The following is a 26,956-nucleotide window of genomic DNA, read 5'->3' as shown; positions in this document are numbered from 1 at the left end:
GACGAACCAGCAAACTCGTTAGACAGCGGAGCCCAGTCCTCAAGGCACGCTGAAATTAGACGGCTCACAAGTATACTTTGATGACCATTCTAGAAGCGCTCACTTGAAGATGAAACTTGCCTAAATAGGCTTCTAGAAGCCTGTTACGTCAGGGCTGGTCGTACCTAAACGACAACATGAGGGCGTGCGTCGTGTCCATGCGATATCGACTCATTGTCTGGCGAACGCGGCAGGCGCATCCCAGACTAGGACTCGAGTAAGTCGTCACGCCTGCACTATGCCGTGTCCTGTTCCATGGGGGCATAGCGTTGAAACAAATCTTTAGTCTATCCGCTCCTGGTGGCAGTGACCTGGGACTGTTTTGGCTTGTTTTTCATGCGCTCATACGATTTGCAACATTCTGTAACACATGGCAGGCTGCAAGGCGGAGTGATGAACAAGACTCGAGAGTGCTGATACCCACAAGCCGGGTGGAGTTGAGGCTTCGGAACGTGAGCGCTTATGTCGATCCTGTCCCAAGCGCAGACGGAACGGAATCTCTTGCAGGTCAAGAGTCAGTTTCCAGGTTGGTGGTTGTCTTCGCTTGCTCACTCGTTTGATGCAATCCAATACGCACACCGCCACGCCTGGCGCAAGACTATGAATCCAGAGCGCAGGGAAGCAATAGGCACCATAGATTGACAGCTGTAGGGCGACGAGATGATGGGTGACCCTACTACGTCGGCGCGTCGGATATCAGCTAAAATATATGACTTTGTCAGATCTGAATCACGTCCGTTCCATAGGGCTTGGGCCGGGTGTGTCAGGATGTAGGCGCTCAGACGACACTGGCGCCCGCCGTCATCGGGATCCTCTCGTCCTTTGGGGACGCAGGCGAGTGATCTGCGACGAGGGCTCCCGAGTCGGTGTCGACGAAGCCAGAAGGGGAGTTGCGACCGACGATTTGAGAAGAGCGAGGTGGTGGGCGCATGCCACGAGGTCGGCTGGGCAGGCTTTGGGAGAGGGCCTTGTATGCTCGCATCGACGGCGGAGGCCAAAACTAATTTAGGCCACCGTGCGCTCTGTCGTGCGTCCCGCGGCCGCCGCGCGGTGAGCGATGCCAGACCGAGCAGTCGACCGAGGGGCAGTCGAGGACAGCGACAGCGACAGCGACCGTGACAGCGACCGCAGTCGTCTAGCGCGGCGAGGTGGCAGGTGGAGCCTGCTGGCTGTACTTGGACGGTAGGCGTAGGCTGTTTGGGGAGGACATGTACATGAGGCGCGCCCCAGAGCAGCGTCGTGCCAGCTTGATGCGGCCCTCACCCGTTGAGACAACTCTGGCGATGGCTGGAGTGGCTCGGCGAGGGTCGTGGCAAGGACTGCCCTATCGCAGGCCTGCCGTCTCCTGAGCCGTGGAAGGTCGGGTGTCGTGGCCCCCGGTCGCTGCGCTGAGTGGCTCCGATCGCTGTGCCTGTGCCTGTGTGCCTGGCGTGGTTGGCGGCGGCGGGGCCTCGGCTGCTAGTAGATGCAGACGCAGCATGCATCGAGACGTAAGTATGCGTCGACTTGTGTCGGCCGTTGCGGATAGCTGCACGCCCAGTTGCGGGCGGCGGGCAGGCTGGTGCTTTGGGTTCAGGGCTTGGGCGGACATGGTTTGCGTCCCAGGGCCACACAGACAGAAGCATTCTGGTGCGTCACCACTGGTCTCGCGCCTGGCGTCAAGTTGTGGTGCCGTTGGGCTAAAACAGTCTGTGGGCGGCATCCTGGGCCTTGTAGCGCCCTGCCCAGACCACGCTAGCCGGCGCGCACCTTCCCCCCGGCCTCATGCCCCTTCCCTTAATCTCCCCTTTCCCACCACCCACGGTCGCTCATTTACACCAAAGGCCCAGCTCCTACATCCGGATTCCCCATCGTCACCTCGTTGTCGGTGTGGTTGCTACTACGTTCCCTTTTCTCGTCGACTTCTGCGAAGTGCCGCCACTCCTTTCGGCCTTTGCCCACGTTCCTTTCTACACACTCCTCCTTTGGCCTTTGCCTGTCCGCTCTTTCGCTCTCGCGCCCACTTCATCTCCCTGTCGACACAGAATCGCTTTTGGACGATTGTCATCCATCTGCTCCCCGGCCAGCAGCTCCATTCATCACACGTACATACATACATACACACGCGCCTGGACCGTGTCTCGAGTCTCAAACACCCACAGCAGCCTGCTCCTGTGCACCTTGGACTCGCAACCTTCTCGTCTCAACTATCTTCACCCCCAACACTGTTTGGACCATCACTTCATCACGACACTTTACGAACATTGATAGACAGGAGGTGTCAGCTCGATTGCTCCCTCTAGATCTCCCACTTCATCCCAACACACACACAATTCAAGTCTTGCTCCTGCTCTCCCGCAGACATGCAGTCACACGACGACGCCATGGTGTCCCCCACACCCTCACCCCCAGCACAGTCTTCAACCCCGACTCAGGGGTCTGCCCCCCGCCGACCACCTCGCAAGAGCACCCTGACTCAGCAACAAAGAAACCAAAAGCGACAGCGGGCCACCCAAGACCAACTCGTCACTCTTGAAGTCGAATTCAACAAGAATCCTACTCCCACAGCTGCTACTCGCGAAAGGATAGCCACAGAAATCAACATGACCGAGCGCTCAGTACAGATCTGGTTCCAGAACAGGTAGGCGCAAAACGCTTCTTGCGAGAGCGCAACACTAACTTCAACATAGACGTGCCAAGATCAAGAACATTGCAAAGAAGAGCATTGAGAATGGTGACGACTGTAACGACATTCCAGAGTCCATGCGAAGATATCTTGCTCTTCAAGCCATGGAGTCCGGCAAATCGATTGGAAACAACTTTCTTGGCCGAACTGGCGGTATGCCATATGGTGGCGGCATGCTCCTCAACACCGACGCCAACAACTCCAAGGTTGTCATTCACCACTTTGCCTGCCGCTCGCTGAGCATTGGAAGCTGGAGGAGAGTCGGCCAAAGTGCCATGGACCTGGTCGTTTTCTACTCACCTGAGAAGTGCTGCATCACCTACTACATCAACAACGACTCAGCCGGCTACAAGATTGAGTACCCCTTCTCGTACATCAAGAACATTCAACTCGAGAACGGCGACATGACCGCCAACGCTGAAGGCGCATCACAACGCCCAGGAGGCTTGATTGTCGAGCTCAACCGTCCTCCCAACTTTTTCATGGACTCGTCTGGTTCCGGTGGTTTCTTCCAATGCGGCGACTTTACCGAGGACCAGCAGGCATCAAACATCATGGTGCATCACCTGGGTGGTCACCCAAAGGTTTTGAGTGGGCAGTTGGCGAAACTCATCTCACTGGAATCGTTTCAGAACCGACACAACATGTATGACGCCAATAATTTTGCCGTCTCGGCACCAGTGTCGCCAATCAACCACCGCCCTGCTTCCCAACCAAACCACCTTGTGCACCCCCACATGGGTGTGTTTCAAGAGTCGCATCTTGCGCCTCCGCCTTTCCAGCCGCGTGGTCACAAGCGCCAACGCAGTCGCTCAGTGCCTGTTGCCATGGACTTTTCCATGCTTCGCAACCCTATGCCATCATTCATGATCCAGCAAGAGCCATCGCCTTACATGCCTAGCCCTGAAATATTTGCACCACAACCACAGAGTGCTGGCCCTATCGGTCCTCACCTGAGCATCGACACATCTGCTGGTTACGGCATGGACTTTAGACAATACCCCATGTCGGCCACAACAGCCAACTCACCGTCGGAATATGGCACGCCTGCCTTCTACTCGTCAGGCCCGCCAAACGACAGCGCCCCTGCGTCTAATTACGGATCGTACAACATCCCTCCATATGTACACACCCCAATGGGACCACCTCCTCACTCTGCATCGGGACACTCGCCAATGCCAGCCATGAGCCATCCTGACCCGATCATTGCCAACCAATCGCCCCCACTTGGTTCCTATGGCCGCGAGAACCATGGCGATGTGTACCCCATGTCGCACGACAATGGCATGTCAGATGAGGCGCTGCAAATGACGGACATGTACGCTAAGCAAAGCCTCAACATGCCCTTCCGGTCACCGCTGCTTGACGAAAACCACGAGGACCTGGACATGCAAAATTTGGTGTCTTTCGGCACCATTGATCCATCAAGCCTGTCACCCGAACATCATCAGATGTAAGGGAAGCGGCTCGGTAGTCAAGGCGTGTTTGTCAATTTAATTTTTGCTTGCTCATATACCCGGTCGTCGTTGTTTGCGATGAGCAAAGCTCTCGTGCCATGTGGAGCCCTGGACTTGAAACAGTCCTGGGTTCTATTTGCGCGCCAGAGCTTACCTTGTTGTCGCGCCTGTAGTTAATGTGTCGCATCTTCCGCATTTGGTGTTGTTGCTTGCCAGACGCATGCGTTGCACTCTTCACTAGTCATCTTGTTGTAATGGAAATTGGACGACCACCACACCGGGATTGGTTATTGATACGGCGTTGCAAAGGTCTCCTTAGATGGCTAGGGGGCCTGTACACAGAGGGGCAGGCGGTTTGGTGAATATGCTGGTGTTTGAATAGACGTCGGCAACATCAACCAGGTCGTCTTTGTTGTTCTCCTTTTTCTTTCCATCTTCTTCAAGCATCGTTCTCTTTGGTGTTGCGAGCTAGCATTCTTCTTTGTTTCTCTTTTTTCTTTTGTTGTGTATCTCCAAGAGGGTTGGCGTTTCCTGCCAGGTGGAGGAACATGCTATTCTTTTTTTTACTTCTTGAGAAGCAGTGTTGTCGTAGGTGGTTCACGTGGAGGAAGGTAAAAGCCGCTGCGCGGGCTTTGGTGGTTGCTCTAGATGGGGTCTCGGACGCTGTAGTGCTTTTTCTTAGCTGCAGCAAAATCAGTGATAAATATCATATCATCATTTCAAGTCAATATGGTGTGTCCTTGGCATGTGAGCGTCAGTGAGTGAGTGTATGTATGTATGTGGCTGGGAGAGAAAGAAAGGGGAGCATGTTTGTTGGAGGCATTGCGGGGGAAGGGTGCAGAGTTATAGAGAAGTGAAATTAAGATGGACAATTGTTTCGGTGCCCAGGGCTATTGAGATTTGAGTTCATCGTAATCTCGCGAAAGGATGGTCGCACTATGACCTAGTACAGACTCCCATTTGACAGCGCAAAATGAAGGCGCAACGGGTCAACCCGTTGAACGTCACCCGAGCAAACGTTGTCAGATTACGAACATCTGATGGCCAATCAGTTCGACTCGAGTCACAACCCACATGGCCAGGCGCAAAATGGGCTTTTGTGTAGCGCAAGACGAGCCTGAACGCATGAAGTGCGGGCGGGACATGAACCAAAATATTGGAGCAACAATTGTTGGTACCGAACATGGCAAATGTACCTGCAGATGGCAAGGCAAGCCTATAGGATCGTCGCCTTTGCCCAATGGAAAGTGGTGTGACCTATATCCTGGCTTATTGTGCCAAGCATGCCTGGCTCATGGACACTCACATAATCAACGGACGGCTCTGTCAACGGAGATGATTCAGTCATGATGTCGAGCATATCCATGTTGCGAAGAAACGCGAATTTGGCCGCAGTGACAGACAGTGATGGTGTTAATGACGATGACGTGCAAGGGAAACAGTGGGCATCGCAAGGGCGCGGCACATCGACGGCGCGCTTTGGCCTCTCAAGATGCAGGGCTGGACCACGCTGTGTTGCAATACCAGAGAGGGATGTTTTTTTTCTTGCCGTCCCCTTTCGGCTCGCACGAGGAGCGGACCTGGGACGGACAAGGTGCTGTGGCGAGGCGGCAGCGATCACCATCCGATTCCCCTGACCTGAGGCTGACTGGAGGGCCCGCCTAGGGGCTCTGCTCATTTCGTCTGACCAACCACAAGCTCCGGTGCCCCTTGCTAACGGCACTGATAAGTGAGCTTGCAGCTGTTGTTGTCTCTGCCCGCGTGCATGGTGACTTTCTTCTCCTACACCCTACATTTTGTCGTTCATTACACCCTCGCCGCTGAATCCGGGGCCCTCGAGTGTCTTGTTTGCTTGCTTGCTTGTGCGCGCATTCTGCAGGGAAAGCTGCTTGTGCCTGCGCCAACACACTGCTCCACCACCACCACCACCACCACCACGCCCGCCGCTTACCCACCTCAAAGAGCGTTGCAAAACAAGCACTCACGGTAACGCCCGTCTGACGTATACCATTCCGCCTGCTGTGCGGTTCGAATAACGTAGGTGCACATCTCTCCTTAAGCCTCGAGCAAGCCACCTTGGTCGACGCTATCCGGCACTGCCGCCCTTCCCACCCGCCAATGTATGACCGCATCAGTCCCTCTCTCCCCCATGAAACACAACCCTCACCCTTCTCATCTTGTTTCTTTTTTGCTGGTAGCTGCACCTGATTGCTCCTGCTCACTGATTCCCCGCACGCAAACACCATTTTTTTTTGCTCAGGAGTCGCCTACTAATTGTAGCTCGCCTAGTCTCGCCCACCCTTCACCGCCAACATCCTCGTTGCGACTCCGCAGCCTGGGACCAGACCCGAGCACCTGGACAACGCATCCAGTCTTTTCGTAGCTTCAATCAGCCCAACAGCGTGTTACTCGAGCCATTGCTGCCATGCCTGCGCGAAGCATTAATCCGTTTGCGTCGACTACCCCTACTCCCCCCCTCGATCCTCACAACGAGAAGCGTGAGCCTGCACGCCGATCCTCCTTTGCAAAGGGCAACAAGTTCACATCCCTATTCGGCGGCAACTCTCCCAAGTCGCGTTCCGAAGCCGCTGTTCTCCGGGAAGCTTTCATCGCCCAGCAGCAGGCCCTTCTCAACTCGCCCTCGCCCTCGCAGATATCCCTCCCCACCATCAACCTCACCACTGCTACTGGCGAGAAGATGCCCACGGAAGCAAAAACTCTCTTCCAACCGCCTTCGCCGGAAGAGCAGCGTCGCATTGCGCGAGCCCACGCTCAATTTGGTCCCCTCGGATCACAGAAGCACCGCTACCACAGCAAATTCGAGGGCGAGTTCGGCGATCCCATCGAAGACGAGCCACCATATTATTTCCTTCTCACTACATACATCAGCTACTTAATCCTAATAGTATTTGGACACGTCCGTGACTTCTTCGGTAAACGCTTCAGGAAGCAACACTACAGCCATTTGCAGGAGAAGGACGGATATGCGCCCCTCAACAGTGACTTCGACAACTTCTACACAAGACGGTTGAAGATGCGCATCAACGACTGCTTTTCACGACCAACTACCGGTGTCCCAGGACGATTCATCACTGTGCTCGACCGCAAGTCTGACGACGGAAACAACACCTTCAAGATGCTCGGAACCACAACTGAGACATTGAACATGAGTTCATACAACTACCTGGGTTTCGCTCAGTCAGAAGGTCCTTGTGCCGATGCGGCCGAGGCAGCCATCAGGAAGTACGGAATCTCAATGGCTAGCCCTCGGTCCGACAGTGGTACTTCTGAGCTTACCATCGAGGTTGAGGATCTTATTGCCAAGTTTGTCGGCAAGCCCGCTTCAATGGTCTTTTCCATGGGTTTCGTTACGAACGCTACTACATTCCCCACCATTGTCGGAAAGGGCTGTCTCATGATCTCTGACGAGCTCAATCACTCTTCTATCCGATTTGGAGCGCGTCTCTCAGGAGCCATGGTCACCATGTTTAAGCACAATGACATGCGCGATCTTGAGCGCAAGCTCCGTGAAGCCATCTCGGAAGGTCAGCCCCGCACACACCGCCCGTGGAAGAAGATTCTGGTTGCTGTTGAAGGTCTCTACTCCATGGAGGGCACCATGTGCAATCTCCCCGGCATCATCAGCTTGAAGCACAAGTACAAGTTCAATCTCTTTGTTGACGAGGCTCACTCTGTTGGCGGTGTTGGCCCTCGTGGACGTGGTGTATGCGACTACTTCGACATTGATCCCTCCGAAGTTGATATCCTCATGGGTACGCTCACAAAGTCTTTTGGCGCCAACGGTGGTTACATTGCCGCTGAGAAGTCCATCATTGACAAGCTCCGAATCAGCAACGCAGCTATGCTTTTTGCTGAATCACCTTCGCCGCCAGTCCTTGTCCAGATTGCCTCTGCTCTCCGTATCATTGACGGTTCAATTGTACCAGGACAAGGTGAAGAGCGTTTGCAGCGCTTGTGCTTCAACTCTCGTTATCTGCGCTTGGGTCTCAAGCGCCTCGGCTTCATCGTTTACGGTCACGACGACTCACCCATCATCCCCGTCATGCTTTACAACCCCGCCAAGATGCCTGCATTCTCCCACGAGATGCTCAAGCGCAAGATTTCCGTCGTAGTAGTCGGCTACCCCGCCACACCTCTCGTGTCATCACGAGCCCGCTTCTGTGTTAGCGCCGCGCATACCAAGGATGATCTTGACCGCATGCTTACGGCTTGCGACCAAGTCGGCGACCTTTTGCAGTTGAAGTTCAGCTCAGGTGTTGCCGGCGGTGCCTACCCTGAGGAGCTTGCTGAGAAGAACTCAACAGACGGCAAGGAGAAGATTCCCAAGCCGCCAAGGTGGAGGCTGGAGGACGTGCTCGAGAGGACAGTTCATGACGTGCAATCAACACTACGATAGATTGCGTGCTAAGCAACAATTGGTACGAGGTTACAGCTGAATTGCGCAATCTTTGTGGGGGCAAAACGTGTGCGTGTAAAGTGGGGGAGGCCCTGCGCCTTGCTGCCTCGTCAGCATTACACGCAACACTTACACGCAACACAAGTGTCGACCCACCTACACTTTTACGCCTTAGACCGAGCCCTCACAAATAACCTTGACGATTGCAATTATCATCATGGTCAGCATCAATCAACCACGGCTTTATTCCTCCTTCCTATTTTCCGCGACCCTCTAACGCATCATTTGCTGGACATCATCTTGGCATTGCAACCTCGATATCCTCCTTCTTCTCCCTTTGCACTCCTCTTTTTCCTCCCCCCGCATGCTTGGTTCTCTTACACCTTGACGTGTGCGTGTATGATAGATATTTAAGATTCAATACCCTCGCTTGTGACAAATGATTGTTCTTTTTTTTCACCTTCTTCATTCACAATATCTAACGGCCTCTTTTTTCTCTTACACACATAAACATAATCTTAAGGTTTGCCCAACGAGCAATGTCTTGATTTTTTTTTAAAAAAACAACTTCGAAGTCATCACGTTTTTAATGAGTATAGGTAGAAAGAAGATTACACGAAAACACTTAAAGATAAAGATCAGAGGGAATGGAATGGGGAGAGAGCTGTGGCTCGTTACCCCCGTTCTTGATACTTAATTGGATAATGAGTTGAAGATTTATGGGGTCAACCTTTTTTGGTGCTGTGATGTGAGGTCCTTTCTTGTTCCGTCTTCTCCTTTTACAGTTGTAATTCTGGTGTATGTGTGTATACGAATGAACGGGTGTTGACGGGTAAGAGAGCTATTTGGTTGGTACTAGCGGTGATGTGCAGATATAGGTCTGAAGGTGGATGTGAGTAGAGCAACAAAAGGAAGGGAATGTATCAGGGTAAATATACATATTGAATAGTAAAAGTGAAGCTAAGTGCAAATTGCTATTACTACTGCGAATTTGGATACCAAAGGATACATATTGCTGTGCGTTGGAAGCGAAACCTATATAACTTATCCCAGAAAGATGAAAGTGAGCTATACAAAGGTCTTATGCGCATCGCATAGATATACATGTGTATATATGTATATAAAAGCGAAACTGATTAGCGATATGTAGCAATTCTCTGTTGTTGTTTTTGGTCTTTTCAAAATTTGTAACATCGTGAAGGAAAATAAAAAGAGAATACAAAATATCACGCTCCGAAAGTAAACCTCATATGCGCACAAAAGGAAAAAGGAGGAGGAGGAGAAGAAGAAGAAGAAGAAGAAGAAGAAGAAGAAGAAGAAGAAGAAGAAGAAGAAGAAGAAGAAGAAGAAGAATGGAAAAGACCGTAAACTTAGTACCTACCGCCCCTTCGATCAAAATCCCACTCATCATCGTAATCCATGGTAGAATCCCTTCTCCTCCTTCTAGAGACATTATCTCCATACCTTGTCGACTGCATACCTTCCTTCTCCTTGTTCCTCTCGCGTGCCCATTCCAGCGCATCGCGCAAGTCACGTAGATTAATTTGCTCGTCACGTGGTGCAGCTTCTGTCTGTCTCTTACGCAGCTGGGATGGTGTGTACGCGTGATCATATACATCTGGTGTGAAAGAGGAGGCGCGGACGGGTTTAGGAGGGGGATGAGGATATGATGAAGCAAATGAGTTGGCGTGTTGGGCGCGAGGCAAGGCTGGTGTGGTGCGGCGGTGCGGAAGATCAGGACGGGGATGGTAGGGTTGTTGGTCGTCAGTGTAAGATGCGTGCTCACGGTCGCGCTCCGGCTCCGGCTCCGGCTCCCGCATGGGCTCCCGCATGGATGAGCGAGTAGGCATGTGCTCGTTGCTTGGTTCCCTGGGGTATCTAGGCCTTTGTGCGGAACGCAGATCAGCAGTGTTGGAGTTGGGGCTTCGACGCTGCGGATCAAAGGCGTCTGGGCGCACTGTAAAAGTCGGCTTGCGTTGCTTGTGCTCATGCTTCACAGTCGGAGGGCGAGAAGGTACATCCCAGATATTATCTTCGGCCGTGTGGACAGACGAGGTGTGCCAGGAACCAGTGCCGCTTGCGCGATCCCACGATGCATCAGACATATCGTCGTGTGAACTGTACATTTTCCCTGGCATTCTCTTTTCACTGTAGAGACTGGTGGGCGAGGCATTGCCGCTGCGTGTTCTCTCATCTCCACTATTATTCGTGTTCATATGGATGTGGATGTTCGCTGGCACTTGACTAGAGAGCTTCGCACGCAAGGGTTGAGGAGAACTCGAACTTGGTATGTCTGGCGTACGTCTGCCAGTGTATCCTTCGTCGATATCACTGTTGGTTCGATGTCTCCGCATTGGTCGCTGTGCATTTTGCTGGTGAATGTCTCTGCGTAGGTGACTCTGGCTGCGACTTCGACTTTGCCGCTTACTTCTACTATGCATACGATGTTTCGGACTGTTCCTTGACACCTTAGCATGCCTTCCGCGTTCGGGTTCGCGTGGACGCATTTCCCCATGCATGTCGCTCTCAATGTCAACGAAGCTAGAATCCTCCGACTCATCTTCCCAACTAACTTCACTCTCGGAGTATAAGCTGGACGAATCCATGTGGCTCCTGTGCTTGGTTTGCTGGCTCCTAGGCAACTCGGGGTCCATTGTCTGGTTGGCCGGGCCTGACCTACGAGCTGGTATGTGCCTTGGCACTGGCATTGGCATAGCTTCGGGGTAACTGCCGGGCATTCCTGATAGACCCTGTGGCAGGGGTGGCTGGATTGGTGGTTGGTGCCCGCGAGGTCCTGACATAGCTGGATGGGCCCCTCCATTAGGTGGTGGTGGTGGTGGTGGTGGCGGTGGCGGCGCAGGTGGGCCAGCTACTGGAGTTTGCCCGTTCATAACTCCAATTGGATGTGGTTGAGGTGGAATTGGAAGTGGAGGCAGTACATGGAGAGCGGGTATCGGCATATGATTGTTGCCTTGATTAACAACATGAAGAGGAGGAGGCTGGCCACGCGGTAGCTCAGGGTGTGGAGGAGGTGGCATGTTATGCGGGCCATGAGTTTGAGGTCGCTGCTGAGGCATTTGTTGTGGTGCTGACATATTCTGGCTTTGATTGCTGACTCGACCTTGAAACTGTGGAAGACCGTCGCCCTGCTTGGTCCTGTTGAGATCTTGAAGTTTATCGCCAGCCATTCCAACTCCTGTCTTTGTACCTTGGAGGCCAGAGTCTTCTGCTTCCAAGATTATGTCCACACGTGCCAGGTATCTCTCGCGGCGCGTCAAAGAGGCGCGTTCTCGGAACTTCTTTACCAGACTCACGATCCTGTACTCCATGGTCGGGTTGTGTTTAGTCAGCGCGATGTTCTGTTCTTCGACCAGTTCATTGATGATTCTGCGACAGTTTGGTGAGGAGATTTCGTCCAAAGCCTTTTTGACGTTGTTGTAGTTACGTCGAAACTTCAGTACCTCCTTTTTGAGGTCATGAGCTCTGACGTGTTGTTGCTCAGGGACAACATCTTCCCAGCTGATATCATTCCTGGGCCTCTCTAGGATGAATGATACGAGAAGAGGGGCTTGGATGGAATCTGAGGGAAAATCTTCAGACTCTCTTGGAGAGTTTTGCCCAAAGCTCTGGTGTTGTCCGCTCGAGTTATGTCGCTGTTGCCCAGCGTTTTGATGATGCTGAGGTATCGGACCCGGGTATTGAGTGTGTTGTGGTATAGGCATTTGATGGGCCATGATTCAGAGGGCTGAGATAGCCGAAAGAGAAAGTAGTGCCAGTTAACAGAAAATGATTGAACAAAGCTTCGATGTTTGTGTTAGCAGAAGGCTTGTCGACTAAAGAAAGGTGAGATGATGAACTAGATAGATATTGTGAGAAAATCGATGGAAGATATAGAAATCAGAATCAACTTGATGTTGATAGTCATTGCAGGCCTCACTTTTGCTACAGCAGTGGTGTTACTATACTGATGCAGGCGGAGATAAAGGCCCTTTTCGGACTGGGACCATCGCATCCAATCCGCCTCTAGAAGTGCAAGTGAAACATGCGCCAATTGATCAACATGAATGGTTCTCACGAACCCCGCTTAACCGTTGGCATCGGGGCACTGACCGGTCGAAGCCACAAGGCTGAGGGGTAGACAGGCAAATCGCCTTTTGCCTTCTTATGCGACACAAGGTACGGCTAGCCAGTTACGTGTTTTTGAGCCTGGGGATTTACCGGAAGGCCAAAGGTCCTCCCAACGTGCATATGTACAAGCAGCGCGCCACACATCTGGAGGACTTAAGTGACGATCTTGGATGTAGCCTGATGACAAGTTCATCATGACATGGTCGCGTATATGTAAGCGACTTCACTGTGACGGCTTGCGAGTATCGTGTAGTTTTTTTAGCGCTGTTTTTTTGTTATGGCCTAGTTGCAGACATTTGTATGAGATTGGAAACGATGTAGTCGAGGTGAACGTTTGGAGAAGAACAAGGCGAGTGTAGGCACTAATTCCGCGCCATGGCCAGGCGCTGGTCCATGCATGGTTCACTACACCATCATTACGCTATGAAAGAAGGCAACTAGCCATCACAAGCCACCAGAATGACAGCCATTTAGCTCAACCGTTACATAGTTCTATCCACACATGAACGGTTGTTAACGCCATTTTCTATCCGGTTGCCGTCTGCGCCGCCCGCCTGTCGCGTTCATTGATCTTATCGACAGCCAAGTACCAAGACTAGTATGGGACCAAAGGTCCTCCCACTGTTCTTCTTGTATCGCGTTATACAAAGAATTTCTTTTCGCTTACCGGAACCCACATGTTTATCGTTAGCCCAGCTCCGATACATGTCAATAGGTTACACCACATCGTATTAGAATCCCTACCCTCCTGTATATACTAAAGAATCTACGAACAAGACAACAAGCGACAAATGCTGGGCTCTTGAGGAGACCGACTATCTGTTAGCATATATCCCGCAGGGCGGCTGGTTGCCATGCGTTCGCAGTATGTAAAACACCTCCACTCATGCAGCCTGGCGCTGTATCTGTTTGCCGACTGGGTAACGACGCCCCTTCATGCATGTCACTTTGCCCTTTGGCCCTAAAATAAAACTTGCCTGATCCCAATTACCGGATGCCTGCGGGTGGCATTAAACATACGAAATTGACCGGATACACACTGCATGCAATATGCAAGCCACTCGTCTGACATTTCTAACATTCAGCCTCATCTGTTTTTTGGTTGCAACATCAACAATTTGCTCGATAACGGGAACGGGAAGAGTAAAATTACCGAGGGCTTATTGGAAACAGACACGTCGTATACGATACAAGCCATGTACGTGATCACCAGCTGCCCACCGGACGTAGGCAGTGAAATCCATACAACGATTACACTTTCTCTGCTATAATCTAATAAATATGCAATAAGAAGGCCAGACCATGTTCTTATATCTCGGCATTTTCGATAGGAAAAGTCAACATTCCAGTTCACCAATTTAAGACGTCGTCAGTTCGTAGTTACGCTCTTGAATCGTGATGCTTTTGCATGTGTTAACTCACTGTACACACTCACAAACACCTGATATCAATTCTGCAGAAAACGATTACCTTCCTTGATGAGCTCTAAGCGCCGAATGCGTGCATACCAAGGAATCTCTGATATCCAAGATTACCGTCGGTGGCGCACAACACATGTCTGAGAGACACGGGAGGATTCTCCCCACCAACACCCTTCCTACCCCGCAGTCTCTCCCGTTGCCTTTGAGAAAATGAGTTCACCGGATGGGCGATCCTTCAGCCATGGCAGCTGGAGTATACGAAATGATAACGCTTGCATACGAGATGATTTCATGGATGGATTCTAGGCCCATGCTCCGGGCCACTTGACGGACATACTAGAGTGAGCCCCCTGATAGTTTCGGATGAACTTTGTAATCGATGAATATTCGAATGTTGCGCGTCCTTTGTCGGCAATCGACGCGGGAGAGGGGGGGGGTCCAGACTTCTGCGAAGGTTCGCTTGTAATATTCGGGTGAGCCTTGTGTTGTTGGCCTTGCAGGGCTGCACTCAGTATACCAATGACTTAACCTGCGAATAAAGTCTAAAATATGTTTAGCATGTCAAAATAGGATGGATTAGGCAAATTTCCGCCCTAATGATATGTTCCTCCCAGGTATCAAGAGATTGGAAAGAGTCATGTGTGGGGACGGGTATCTTCGATTCGGTAGTCATGCGCTACTCGCGCCGTCTCTGATATACAAGTGCCAGTACCGTGACTGCCCATTTTCCAGGTTTCCTGCAATATGCGGTCTTCATACATCGAATTCGCAGCGCCTTCAAGTCTTGACGCCAAGCTGGTATGGTGTGGTTTTGAATGCTCCTCAAAGCTTGACTCTTCATTTTTTGCCCTTTTTCTTCTTCTTTCCTCCTGTTCCTGCGCCGGCCTTCGCATCTGGTGCCGTGCCACCCATTTTGACGTCGCCGCTCTCGTCAACCTGCGGTGTCGCCGCGCCCTCGCCGCCCGCTGGCATGCTCAAATCCTCTGTCGTCTCCGGTAGCGCTGCCATATGCCTCCCTAGCCTTCCCAGGTTTCCAATTAGCCTTCCAACCTCGGCGCCCTTGTTGGTCTCATATTGCAGACATGTTCCCGACTCCGGGTCGTATGTCTTCAGCGTAAAGGTGGCCGTTACTTCTTCCACGTCTTGCGATTGTGGTTGTGGTGACGAGTCTCGCGCCTTGTCTGCTGGTCGCGATGCCTTCTTCTCCTCATATTTTTGTCGCTTCTTGATCTTGGTGGCTGTGGGCTTGTGGACAGAGTATTTGGAGGTGATGCGTGTCTAGGAACTCGATTAGAAGGGCATGTTGCGTGCTTTGCGCATAGCTTCTCCTACAGTTGTTGGGCGGGCTTTTAGCAGTAGTGATGACTGCTCGTACCACTCGGCACTCGTAGCAAAGTACGGCATTGTGACGGTTACAGGCTGGCTGGAGCAATTGCAAGGTGGAGGACGATTAGGCCAGCTTCGGTATGCGGGCAACTTTTGGCGGGGTTGCGCTCGGGCGAACGTCGGTCTGGACTCGCAGCCTCCGACTTATGAAGGGCGCAGACGACTATTGACTATGGCAGAACAGGGCGCACCGAGGCAACTATGACATGACTGTTCGAATAGCTTAACATTCAGTTGTACTAGCACACATCCAGGCAGCCGCGATTGTCGACATCGAGCCTCATCGAATCTTCTACACCACGCTTGGGTCACAATTTCCATAGCTTTAGCACGATTAAGATCTACTATACAATTTTCCTTGCTACAGCTGGCATTAAATACACGCTGAAGAGACTCATCTCTCAGCATCGCTGGCAACAAGAAAAGCACTTCCTATCATGAGCTATAATTAGCCTGCTTTCCACAACGATAGATGTCTTGGAAATTTTGTCCATCGTTCGACAATTCGCTACTCATTTGTAACGCCATCTTTGGCACTCGGACTACTCTTTCTGGATTCTGGCATCATGGCGGAAAATATTGCCAGAGAAATTGACAGTCTGAATCTTGGACATGACCATACTCCAGACAAAACGCCCACTCCACGAGCCGAACTGGAAGCTACTATCCAAGGTCTGGTAGAACGCGGAAAGCACTTGCACGATGAAGTGGAGACATATGTGGCGGCGGTTCTCGAGAAACAAAAAGTTGGCAAAGTCCACAATCCAGTAGAGTAGGTTATATCAGACGAGCCTAATACGCTTTGAGGTGTGGACGAACTCCTGTCATCCACCTTGCATATTACTCTCCCAAATGCTTTACGTACGGCTAACTTGACCAGATATCGTAATCTTCGCAATGACATGCGCAACGAGCTAGCCTTTCTAAAAAAGCTAGTAGGCTCAGATATGGACGAGGAGAAAGCTAGACACTACATTGTTTCGTCAAATCTTCTCTACTATGAAGCACTATGGAGCGCAGCAAAGCGCTCACATGGACTCCAGAGCTTCAGAAAGTACTTCTTCTGGCACCGGCACAAAGCACCAGCAGGCAAGCACACGACAAAAGGTCTGAGCCTATCCAAGGGAAGCCAAGCCAAGAACAAAACCGCTGCGCTTGTTGATATTGTTGCCGAAGAAGGCAGTGAGTGGATCCGCGTCTCGACCGTTTCCGAAAAGCGGATTCTCTTTGACCTCGCCAAGCTGGGATGGGTCAACGACTTTGATTCCGACGAAGACGAGGATACACTAGACGCACACTCAATCGGAATTGATGATGAAGATGATGACGAAGACCAAGTCGACGTTGTACGCAATGCCCGTCAACTCGCTCGAGCAGCCCAGGCAAACCCCATCCGCGGCCGCCCACCCAAAGTCCGCTTCGTCCTCACAAGAATCGTCGCCGGTAAATCCGTACCCATCGATTCCATCATCAACAAAATCCGAGCTACAGGCGCCATTGTGCAATGCGGCGACGACATTCCCCCAGCACCTGCAATTGACGATGTTCTCCCACACCTCCTCATCGATCGCTCCCGGGCTCTCAGCAACACTTTAAACATCGATTGCACCATCCTCCTTGCCCTCATATCAGATATCTCGCACAAACCTTGTCCGATACTAGACTGGTACCCCGGTGAGGTGCGCGCGCAAATCGAAGAGGAAGCAGAGGAGCATTTGCTTCCTACGCATCTTTACCCAGCTATCAAGGCGCATCCTATGGTATGCACGCGCGAAGCAGCCGACCAGATGAATCTTATCGTGCAGACTCTAGCTACGGATACAGAGAGGCTGAGAGCGGATCTGTTGTTAGGACAGGGAGACTGGGAAGCGCGGTCTTTGCAGGAGTTGGTTGCAGAATGGGTATGTTCACTAATAATTTCCCTTAATCCACCTGATTCTCCCAGTCCCTTGATAACTCTCTTCTTTTCGAAATAAGATTTCAGTAGTACATGATGAAATTGCCAACTGACAGCGATATTTCCCAGGCAAGTCTGTCCGACCACCCCGTCCCCCCAGGCTTCGCCCTCCCCATAACCGTTAAATCACCCAACCTCGACTCCCTCACCGACACCCTCCCCGCTGTCGCACGCATAATAGCAGCAGAGCTGGGTCCTCTCAACAGATCCATCTTCCTTTACGGATGGGTCCAGAATCTCACAACGCTGAGTGCGAATCGTGGGCGCGCCCGTCAGATTGAAAGTATTATTAATGAGCATGGGTTGCAGGATGGGGAAGCTGGACCGCATATTTGGCTCTGTGGTGAGTCTCGTAGTTTGATTGCAAAGCATGGGCGGAGAAAGTAAAAAGGGTGTGTGTGTGTGTGTGAGAGAGAGAGAGAGAGAGAGAGAGGAGAGTTTTGGTGCTGAGTCGCACATAGGGGTGACGCGTACGTTTCGTAAACCACAGCCTGGGCAGGGTACTAAAGAGGAGATACGGTTGTGGCAGAGTGGATCGAGAGGGATTGTGTAGATGAAAAAAAAGGAAGGGGTGATTGTTGGATCAGTACCCTTGTTTCTACAGGAAGATAAGTTGGAAGATACAAGACGACTGAAGCACTAGTATCAAGAGAAGAAAAACGAGCATGGAAGACATACCCGTCCTTACACGAAACAATACACAATACATACTTTTTACATCAAACCAATAATGGTCATTCAAACTTACATCAGCAGCACCAACAGCAGCCGAACAAAATCAATTCTTCGTTGGCTTGTGTGTGTTTGTATATGTGTATGCAAACCACCATACGATAAGGATCACCAAGCTAGGAATTATTAAAAACTCCCTTACCTGTGTGGCCTTACCTTGATGCTGTAGACTAAAGGGAAAAAACATATTGCTTTCAAAATACACTTACATTAACCTACCCCAAGCAAAGAAGAAAGCAAAAAAGGTTATAATAAAGAAAAAAGAAAAAAGGAAACGGCAACATGAAGCTATTAAGACATGCGTGAAAACGGAAAAAGGAGGAAGATATCACCTATTTGCCCTACCCGTCAAGAAGATATTCGTTGTTTCCCTTGCAAACTAACATGCTCGAGTGTCCGACGGGATGCCTTGGCTCGTGGAATGGCGTTATACCTTTCAAAAGCTGCAAACATGAAAGGGACGATTTTGGGTAGTGGAAGTCCGGGTATGGTAGAGGTAACTCGAGATATGCAATGGTGCCTAGGAGTGTCTTTTTGGTGTTGCGTGCTCCTTACCCTCCTATACTGCGTGCTGTGCTGTAGAGTCGAAACGTCAAGAGCTGAACAGAGTCGATCTTACCCTCGTTGACGAGAAAGGCTGGGGCGAAGAAAAGGGAGGTAACCTTTTTGACAAACCATTGCACAACATGGCTTAGCCGTAAATCGAGCTTAGTACCTTCGTCGTGTTCGCGGGTCGTCGTAGCTGTCACCATCGTACGCGCGCTTCCGCGAGCCATCGTCTCGGCTTCCACCATACCCACTGTCACGGTATCGATCCCTGCTGCCGAGCGGTTCGTTGTTAGCACCGCTGGATCCTCGGTCGTTACCCCCGCCACGTCTATCGTCGTGCCGTCCACCACCACGATCGCCTCCGTAACCACCACTTCCTCGGTCGCCACCGAAACCGCCGCTTCGGGGACCACGAGGACCAGCGGGAGCACCATCGGGAGGCCCATATCCGTTCGATTGGTACCCGATACCTCCTCGTCCACCGCCGTAACCCCCGCCGCCGCCGCCTCGGCCACCGCCACCAAAGCCTCCACTTCCACCTCGGAAACCTCCTCGATCACCGCCAAAGCCTCCACGACCTCCACCTCGTCCACCGAAACCACTGTTGAAGCCACCACCGCGGCCTCCGAATCCACCAGGACCGGCGGGGGCACCTCCAAAACCTCCTGCGCCACCAGGTCCGCGGGCAGATGGCCCCTTTGTGTAACCTCGACCGCCAAGGCCACCACCAAAGCGACGTGGACGCCACCCAGAAACTGTGCGACCGCGCTCAACGTCGACTAGAACACGTCGGTCTTTGATCTTGATGCCATCTGTCTCTTTGTAGGCAGCCTTCATATCCTTCTCACGCTCGAACACAATAAAGGCATAACCGCGCTTGCGCTTCTTGGGTGGCGCGTCTTCTGGCTGCGTGATGTCTTCGACGATGCGGATACGCTCAATGGGACCGTAGCGACCAAACTCGCGCTCGAGGTCGTCAGAGGTGATGCCGTAGGATAGACGAGACACGAAGAGTGTTTTGAAGGCGTCGCCCTGTACCTTTGGATCTTCGGAGGGTTTGTCTGTATCAGAGTTAGCGTTGAAATTATGAAGAATTTATCTGCGCGTCCTGACGTACAATTCTTGACACCTTCGGTAATAAGCTTCTCCTGTTTCTCCTTCTTTTCGAGCTTCTTGCGGTCGCGTTTCTGCAGCCAGCTGTCGGTGGGCACGTAGCCATCATTGTCCTTGTATTCGCGTAGGGCGTCCATGTATTGCGCAATGCCGCCAATCTTGGGGGTGCAACGCTTCTCTGGCGCGTGGTCAGTAGGTTCAACCCATCGCAGCGGCGGCCGCGGGGCGAAGAGGTTCAACAGCATCGGCGGGAGTAAATGTGTCATTTTGGCGTGATTTCTGGAATGCGCTCCAGATGGCGGTGTGGAGTAGTTGGAAATATGGGGTGGAGGGTTGAAGAAGTGACGAGAGAAGGTGTTTCTGGTTCTTTGAGGGCTGATAGGCTTGGCAACAAGTTGCGACGCGGAGTTCGCACTAGCGCAATCCTAGGCTGCGACAGGGCACGTGAGAACAGTGCGCCAGCAGCCAGACTTTGGCCTCTGAGGTTGGCTAAGAGAAGGCACTACGAGTCTCCCAGCCGCAATTGCACGCCAAAATGCCTGTCGCGGCTCTCAAGACGGTCGCAAAGTCTCAAGTATGTCAAGGCCCTGAGAATGCATTCACCATGTCCTCCCACGCCGGCTGCTAACAATTGCACTTTCACAGAATGGCGTTGGGGCTTTTGTCCTGCCCTGCAAATCCTTAACCTTCCACTACTGCAACTGGTGGGGGTCCTCGCGCGGCATGAATGCCTTCATCAAGTCATCCCTTCCAGCTTTTGCCAAGCGCAACCCTCAGATTGAAATCTCCGTCAGCCCACGACCGGCCCACCACCCGGGCATCGTCGCAAACTACATCAATGGAGCCCAGCGATCAATATGTGTCAAGAATCTGCAGAACGAGGGCGTACGGGAAAAGGCTGAGATGCTGAGGAACAGCACAGGAGAGAAGAACAGGAAACTAGACGGACGACCGGTGAAGAGTTTGAATGAAAGCGTGAGGGGTATTTGGAGTCCGTTCCATGGAAGCAAAATCAAGATATAGGAATTTGAAGGGACCTAGGAGTTCGAAATAGCTGGTAGCACAAGTCACGATTGCCGGCCGTCAAAGACCAAAGCGATTCGACTACACGGCCAGTGTGGCCAAGCCAAGCAGTACTCGGATAAAAGTGAAGGCAGACAAGCCATGCTAATCTGAGTGCACCGAACAAATCATATGTACAAATAGTATATCAAATCAAAAAAAAATCAAGAAAAAGTATTCACGGGTTATATCGATCTTTATCATTGATATTCAAAAGCGTTTATTATGCTCCAACCTATTTGATTTCTGGCAGAGAGCTATCTCTCATAACTTCATCATTTTCCTTCCAGTACGAGCTTCCGTCAGCTATAGACGAGCATCACTCCGGGGGATTCATGCCTGGTGGCTGTTGATAATGTCGACGAACGCAGGCTTCAAGCTGGCACCGCCAACAAGGAAACCGTCAATGTCGGGCTGCTTGGCAAGCTCCTTGCAGTTCTTCTCCGAGACACTTCCGCCGTACAGGATACGGGTCTTCTCAGAAGCCTCTGCTGAGACTTCCTTCTTGAGCCACTCACGGAGAGCGGCGTGGACTTCTTGGGCTTGCTCAGTGGTAGCAACCTTGCCGGTACCAATAGCCCTGGTATTGGTTAGTACATCATGTTTGAGTAGCTAGCGTTTCCCCATGCCGACATACCAGATAGGCTCGTAGGCAACGACGATCTTGCTCCAGTCCTTGATCTTGTCGGCAACGGCCTTGAGCTGCTTGGTAACAACGTTGACGGTTTCACCCGCCTCACGCTGTTCCAGACTCTCACCACAGCACAGAATCACACCTAGACCACCGTCGACTGCTGCCTTTGTCTTGCTGGCGACAAAGTCGTCATTCTCCTGTAGGATCTGGCGGCGCTCAGAGTGACCCAGGATGGTCCATGTGATACCGCTGTCCTTGAGCTGTTCGACTGAGATCTCGCCGGTGAAGGCGCCGTTGGGCTTGTCAAAGATGTTTTGCGCTGCAACCTCGATTCCTTTACGGAGGTGTTCGCGGGTCAGAAGGAGGTAGAGAGATGGTGGTGCAATGACAACTTCTGTTTGCATGTGTCAGTTTACTGTATTTGCAGTGGTGTGATGCAGGTTCCAAGTCCTCTGCTTAAGGCTCATATGGCGATTTGCACTTACCAGTGTTCTCATCGAGCTTGGCCTTGTTCAGGTTGTCGACGATTTCGGTGATCGACTTGATCGTACCGTTCCTTTAGGATAGTCAGCTCTTTGCCATTGTCGTGCCGGTACTTGCGGCTCGGGTTGTAACGTACATCTTGAAGTTTCCACCGACGAAGAATTGGCGACCCATTTTGGCGGTTGTTTATACAAACTGGCTAGAAAGAATATGTGAGGGTATCAAGTATGCTCAATTGAAGGTGAGTTCAGGTGTGTTTGAGATGCGTTGTTGAGCTGAGCTACAGTAGGTATTAAAGCTTAGCGGGGGGTAACGCGCGGGGCCAGTGACGTCTTGAGAGATTCGCCGAACCCCGGCTTGCTTCTGAAAGACTGGAGATGCGGACCCCATCGTGAAATTTCTTTTTTCCAACTGGCAACCCTGGTTGTGCAAGCAAGCGATTCACCAGCTGTCAAATCGAGGGCAGCGCAGCGCGCCGAAGGAGTCTGCCGTGCGTTCACAGCTGCTTGGGTCATGTGTGCAGTAGCAATAATAGCGCAACTTCATGGCCTGCTTGACGTTTGCAGACCTGAAGAGGTGCGGCTATGACAGAAACGGCCCACTGATCGTCCCGAAGTTATCCTTCAGCCAAGCCTCACGCAACCAACATCTTCCGAACTCCACGTGCGACTTGTCGCTGGCTAGAACCGCCACGCCAACATCATGTCCGAGCCCGCAGAAAACGATGGAGACCCTACCGTCTATGGCCTATCAGTAACACCACTCACGCAATGCGCACATTGGCACTCCCCGCTCGACATCATTGCTATTAAGCATTTCTGCTGCAAGAAATTCTACGCGTGCATCAGCTGCCACGATGCGCTCGAGACGCATACATCAGAAGTTTGGCCCCCAACGCGACGAGATGAGAGTGCTGTGCTATGTGGGCAGTGCAAGCATGTCCTGACCGTAGATGAGTACCTAGAGAGCGGGAGCAAATGCACAAGATGCACGAGTAAATTCAATCCAGGCTGCAAGAACCATTGGGGGCTATACTTTCAACTTGATGGGAATATCACTTGACCGAAAAGAAATCCATGCCTATTATTCTGGGGTATATGAGGGGCTCCAGCCAAGATAAAAGAAAATCATACACACATTACCCTCGCCTGTTCCTTCATATCGCATCAAACTACATGTCGAATACATTTCCCAACGGCGCCACATTTCATGCCAGAAGAAATTCCTGACTATTAGACATGTACAAGCTTGCTACGTCTTGCACAAAATTACCTCCCATCCCACGGTCCATCTTACACTCCCCATAATAATAAGTAAAAGCGCGAATGCTGTCACAACACTCAGACTTGCGTACACGTACGCAGCTTTCCTCTTCAAAGCATCGATTTCGACGATCCAGGTTGATACGGTGGTCAGACAGCCGCAGAATCCGTCCATGATACCCTGCAGCACCTGACAGCCTACGAGGCCTCCACCAACAAGCCCCGTGGTGCTGAGCGATACATGTTGCAAATCGTACGTCATGCCAATGACCGCTGTGCCGAATATGTTGACGGTAAAGGTGCCAACGGGAAAAGACGAGTTGATTGGATTCAGGTACATGGAAATGTAGTACCGGAGGAGACATCCTATAGGCGCGAAGACACAAGCAAAGAGAGCTTGACTACGCCACACGTCATTTGGCGGAGCAGCGGCCATGATGATCGCTCCAAGCCATACGCCCCAGCCCAAAACAACAAAAATCGGGTCGACGATGCGGCGCGTGGTGCGAAAGGGCAGTGTCGGCGTGAAGCGATCTAGCCCAAGGGCTATATGTGCGCCCACGTGTAGCGCACAGTAACACGTAGCTATGGTAATGATAATGGTAGCGCACAGAGCCAAGAAAGAGTATCCACCGTTCCTGGGTAAAAGACTGCCTGTCGGAGGAAGCGGGGTGTTCGCAGGGTACGGATGGCTGATGGGGGCCTTGAGATCGTTGGATAGCGATAGAAAGACGTCGCGAATAAAGCTTGAGAAGCTTGTAAACGAGCCACAGAACCCAGTCGCAAGGCCAATATACATCGGGATCGTCTTCTTCACCTTTCCATGGCGCGCTTTGTCGGCCTGTTGGAGTGCGGGTTCATCCGAGGGCTCTGGCAGGCCTTCCCCCCGATTTCCCCACTCTGCAGCAAAAAGACGACGGTCTTCTGCTAGGAAGCCCATTATCAATGTGCCGGCGACGTTGGCCCATAGTTCAGAGAAGGTTAGAGGTGTGCCGGAGTAGAAAGTGAGGGCTTGAAGGCCGATACGTGCCAGTGTTCCCCAGATGGAGAAGAATATCAAGTAAGAGACTGTGTACAGCTCTGTTGCGATCTGGGATGCTCTCCGTGCTCCTGGTGTGGGCTTCGAACGCACATAGTGACCAGCATGATCTTCTTCCTTCCCAGACACCATGCTGGGCAGGGCGGTGATGCTCAGTTGCGAAGCCGACGGTGAACCATGTATCGGACGCTCTTGCGGGACTGCAAGTCTTGCTGATGGTTGGACCTGTGGCAGCGATGAGTTTGCAGGCTCGGTGTCGGCCTGGCCGCTCTGTCCTCGCGTCCTTGGCCTGTGGAATGCTGTAGGTAGAGTGGGCGATTGGGCAGCCTCGTTGAAGACGTGCAGCCAAGAGCCTGGCGCTAGGGCGTCGTCTGCGTCGTGCGACTTGTCGAGCCTGGAATCGGCGGTGCTTCGCGACGTGCGCTTGCTGGAGTTCTTGTCCTTCCACCTCGAGGTGCTGTCGGTGCGCTGGCGCTGACGCGTGTAGGGGATGTTGGGCGCAGGCGAGGCGGTTGACCCGGCAGACAGCGGTGAGGGCTCAATGTCGTCGTAGGCTGAGGGTGGGATGCCCGAGTCGAGATCGAAGTCGAGTCGCGCGGCATCGCTGGAGGACCAGGGTTGCAGTCGTGGGCCGGCGGATGGCTCTTCCAAGATGAGCGACGAGCGCAACGACGATCGCTGGTTATTGTAGTGAGACTGACGCTTGGTGGGAACATCGTCGTAGTTGTCGGCTGCTGCTGCTGTGTTTCCAGCATGGTCCGCCATATCAGGCGTCTCGGGTGCCTGCAGATTGGGATGTACAATGACGTGGACCCGTACCAGAAACTGGGTCCCCCTCAATTCATCTCACCTCACAGCCCAGAAGATGAGTGGATATGATGTTTGTATACGGATGTGCTGGAGTCGGGCAGGCCACGCAGCAGACTGTCCCGTAACGCGATGGATGTCAGCTCCTGCCGTCGTGTAGCGCGTATATATCGTCAGACAGCCCTCGACCTCCGCCCCCCTTCTGAAGCAAAGAAGAAAGTATAAACACCCGTCAGGGCCATATTTGTTGTCAAGGCTTTTGCGCCATGCCCAAGTGCACGAGCACTGACTCCGATTTCTGTATTCTCCGATTGGCGCAGGGACAGCCCTGTTTCGTCCATGCGTGGGCGGCGCTGTCCGACGCCGGGTCAGCTGTTATCGCCCGCATTGGGGTAGCGCTACTCGACCTACCTATCTCATGCCCGCCATGAATTGAACAAGCAATATTCCTTTCCCAAGCTCTGTATATATACATACATACTTGTCTCGCTGCAAGCTTGGCTGCTTCGAATCTGTGACATCGCACCGTCCACTCAATCGCACGTGACAGTCCGACGCAGACATACACACATACGCACATCATGGCGACCACCAACCTCCCCAAGAACGCACACGTGTCCACCCATCCTTGTCTTCAGGCAAAACTCTCCCAGCTACGGTCAGCAAGCACAGGTTCCCGTGATGCACAGACGCTGGTTCATGAAATCGCCCTCATGGTGGGCTATGAAGCCCTCGGCTCAGGATTGAAGTCACAGCAGGGAAGCACAGTACGTCCACATTTCACCTTGCATTCATGTGCACACACACACCTGAGCATTGGTATACTTTTTCCACCCAAAACATTATGCAAAAACCAACCATGTGCCCTCAGTGCGTGTAGCACAAGCAATGGTGTAATCTGCGCATGCATTAACAACATGGTTACAGGACAAGTCGCCCTTGGGGTATGAGTACACAACGAGCACCACCTCACCCGCCCCCTCTGCTATATCGCTCGTGCCTATCCTCCGCTCTGGTCTCTCTATGGTCCCTGCGCTCTCATCACTCCTCCCTACCCCAGTCCCCATCCACCACCTGGGTCTCTACCGCGAGAAGACGACCCTGCAACCAGTCGAATACTACAACAATCTGCCCTATCACACCCCGCACATGTCTGGCGCCACCAAGCCCCAGCCCGAGCTGGCCATCATCGTCGATCCCATCATTGCGACCGGTGCGACGGCTTGTGCGGCTATTGATACGCTCAAGGACTGGGGTGTTAAGAAGATCATTGTCTGCAGTATTCTGGCTACCGAGGAGGGGCTTCAAAAGGCCTGTAGTGAGTGGGAGGAGGGCGTTGAGGTGTGGGTTGGCGCGTGCGATAAGGGTGTTGATGACAAAGGCATGATCAAGCCGGGACTAGGCGATATTGGAGACAGGCTATTCTTGACACTGGGAAAATAAGTCCATAGCAAGCCATAGGAATTCACGTGCACAGTGTTCCGCGTGTGATACTTGGTAACTTTGGTCCTCAGTGGACCAAGCTGTGTTTTGCTTCACGTGCTGTTTCTAAGGGTCTCGACCAAAAGCATGGTCATGGAATAGGGGTCGCCTTCTCCCTTGCGCCTCGATGCAGACATGGCGGATTGTCTTGTCGATCGGCTTGTCCGGTGCAAGCTTCGGGCTGGCAAGAGCCTAGTAGTCGAGAATGTATGGTATGTAGCTGTGGCAGTGCTACTTCCAAGCTCTTGGCCTCAACCATCAGCCACTGATGACGCAAATGTACAACAATATTGCTTGACCTGTTTGGGCCAGCGTAGCCAGCC

At 52.2% G+C, this 26,956-nt stretch overlaps 13 protein-coding genes across 13 annotated transcripts; 7 read left to right on the top strand and 6 right to left on the bottom strand.

The window, feature by feature from the left end:
* Positions 1-69: 69 nt before the first annotated feature.
* On the top strand, positions 70-708 carry COCSADRAFT_316216 (uncharacterized protein). Its single transcript, XM_007701275.1, has 2 exons — positions 70-256; positions 326-708. Exons 1-2 carry the CDS (start codon positions 177-179, stop codon positions 597-599), a joined length of 354 nt encoding a protein of 117 aa, XP_007699465.1. The 5' UTR covers positions 70-176; the 3' UTR covers positions 600-708.
* Positions 709-2,259: 1,551 nt separating this feature from the next.
* On the top strand, positions 2,260-4,249 carry COCSADRAFT_316172 (uncharacterized protein). Its single transcript, XM_007701274.1, has 2 exons — positions 2,260-2,659; positions 2,709-4,249. Exons 1-2 carry the CDS (start codon positions 2,382-2,384, stop codon positions 4,159-4,161), a joined length of 1,731 nt encoding a protein of 576 aa, XP_007699464.1. The 5' UTR covers positions 2,260-2,381; the 3' UTR covers positions 4,162-4,249.
* Positions 4,250-5,377: 1,128 nt separating this feature from the next.
* On the bottom strand, positions 5,378-5,839 carry COCSADRAFT_356153 (uncharacterized protein; the record flags this gene model as incomplete). Its single annotated transcript, XM_007701273.1, has 1 exon — positions 5,378-5,839. The coding sequence occupies one exon, from the start codon at positions 5,837-5,839 to the stop codon at positions 5,378-5,380; it is 462 nt and encodes a 153-aa protein (XP_007699463.1).
* Positions 5,840-6,205: 366 nt separating this feature from the next.
* Positions 6,206-8,726, top strand: COCSADRAFT_316156 (uncharacterized protein). The gene is made up of 2 exons (XM_007701272.1): positions 6,206-6,281; positions 6,451-8,726. The coding sequence occupies exon 2, from the start codon at positions 6,587-6,589 to the stop codon at positions 8,576-8,578; it is 1,992 nt and encodes a 663-aa protein (XP_007699462.1). The 5' UTR covers positions 6,206-6,281; positions 6,451-6,586; the 3' UTR covers positions 8,579-8,726.
* A 771-nt stretch (positions 8,727-9,497) lies between these two features.
* On the bottom strand, positions 9,498-12,735 carry COCSADRAFT_316139 (uncharacterized protein). The gene is made up of 2 exons (XM_007701271.1): positions 12,689-12,735; positions 9,498-12,378 (listed from the first exon to the last, which is right to left on the bottom strand). Exon 2 carries the CDS (start codon positions 12,310-12,312, stop codon positions 9,949-9,951), a length of 2,364 nt encoding a protein of 787 aa, XP_007699461.1. The 5' UTR covers positions 12,313-12,378; positions 12,689-12,735; the 3' UTR covers positions 9,498-9,948.
* Positions 12,736-14,768: 2,033 nt separating this feature from the next.
* On the bottom strand, positions 14,769-15,604 carry COCSADRAFT_141279 (uncharacterized protein). The gene is made up of 2 exons (XM_007701270.1): positions 15,460-15,604; positions 14,769-15,405 (listed from the first exon to the last, which is right to left on the bottom strand). The coding sequence occupies exons 1-2, from the start codon at positions 15,529-15,531 to the stop codon at positions 14,965-14,967; spliced, it is 513 nt and encodes a 170-aa protein (XP_007699460.1). The 5' UTR covers positions 15,532-15,604; the 3' UTR covers positions 14,769-14,964.
* A 137-nt stretch (positions 15,605-15,741) lies between these two features.
* On the top strand, positions 15,742-18,174 carry COCSADRAFT_36283 (uncharacterized protein). Its single transcript, XM_007700949.1, has 3 exons — positions 15,742-16,285; positions 16,394-17,414; positions 17,540-18,174. Exons 1-3 carry the CDS (start codon positions 16,080-16,082, stop codon positions 17,855-17,857), a joined length of 1,545 nt encoding a protein of 514 aa, XP_007699139.1. The 5' UTR covers positions 15,742-16,079; the 3' UTR covers positions 17,858-18,174.
* Positions 18,175-18,910: 736 nt separating this feature from the next.
* Positions 18,911-20,130, bottom strand: COCSADRAFT_25892 (uncharacterized protein; the record flags this gene model as incomplete). Its single annotated transcript, XM_007700866.1, has 2 exons — positions 18,911-19,812; positions 19,869-20,130. 2 exons carry the CDS (start codon positions 20,128-20,130, stop codon positions 18,911-18,913), a joined length of 1,164 nt encoding a protein of 387 aa, XP_007699056.1.
* Positions 20,131-20,343: 213 nt separating this feature from the next.
* On the top strand, positions 20,344-21,112 carry COCSADRAFT_116116 (uncharacterized protein). Its single transcript, XM_007701269.1, has 2 exons — positions 20,344-20,438; positions 20,510-21,112. Exons 1-2 carry the CDS (start codon positions 20,400-20,402, stop codon positions 20,885-20,887), a joined length of 417 nt encoding a protein of 138 aa, XP_007699459.1. The 5' UTR covers positions 20,344-20,399; the 3' UTR covers positions 20,888-21,112.
* Positions 21,104-22,425, bottom strand: COCSADRAFT_36280 (uncharacterized protein). Its single transcript, XM_007700948.1, has 4 exons — positions 22,179-22,425; positions 22,046-22,115; positions 21,564-21,954; positions 21,104-21,506 (listed from the first exon to the last, which is right to left on the bottom strand). Exons 1-4 carry the CDS (start codon positions 22,215-22,217, stop codon positions 21,260-21,262), a joined length of 747 nt encoding a protein of 248 aa, XP_007699138.1. The 5' UTR covers positions 22,218-22,425; the 3' UTR covers positions 21,104-21,259.
* A 56-nt stretch (positions 22,426-22,481) lies between these two features.
* Positions 22,482-23,199, top strand: COCSADRAFT_316033 (uncharacterized protein). Its single transcript, XM_007701268.1, has one exon. The coding sequence runs from the start codon at positions 22,746-22,748 to the stop codon at positions 23,103-23,105; it is 360 nt and encodes a 119-aa protein (XP_007699458.1). The 5' UTR covers positions 22,482-22,745; the 3' UTR covers positions 23,106-23,199.
* COCSADRAFT_316032 (uncharacterized protein) lies at positions 23,200-25,255 on the bottom strand. The gene has a single exon (XM_007701267.1). It carries the CDS (start codon positions 25,107-25,109, stop codon positions 23,295-23,297), a length of 1,815 nt encoding a protein of 604 aa, XP_007699457.1. The 5' UTR covers positions 25,110-25,255; the 3' UTR covers positions 23,200-23,294.
* Positions 25,256-25,497: 242 nt separating this feature from the next.
* On the top strand, positions 25,498-26,917 carry COCSADRAFT_36277 (uncharacterized protein). Its single transcript, XM_007700947.1, has 2 exons — positions 25,498-25,918; positions 26,079-26,917. The coding sequence occupies exons 1-2, from the start codon at positions 25,733-25,735 to the stop codon at positions 26,592-26,594; spliced, it is 702 nt and encodes a 233-aa protein (XP_007699137.1). The 5' UTR covers positions 25,498-25,732; the 3' UTR covers positions 26,595-26,917.
* Positions 26,918-26,956: the final 39 nt, after the last annotated feature.

This window comes from Bipolaris sorokiniana (assembly GCF_000338995.1).
Source record: "Bipolaris sorokiniana ND90Pr unplaced genomic scaffold COCSAscaffold_6, whole genome shotgun sequence".
Lineage (NCBI taxonomy): Eukaryota > Fungi > Ascomycota > Dothideomycetes > Pleosporales > Pleosporaceae > Bipolaris > Bipolaris sorokiniana.
This window is presented reverse-complemented; position numbering and strand designations above follow the sequence as displayed.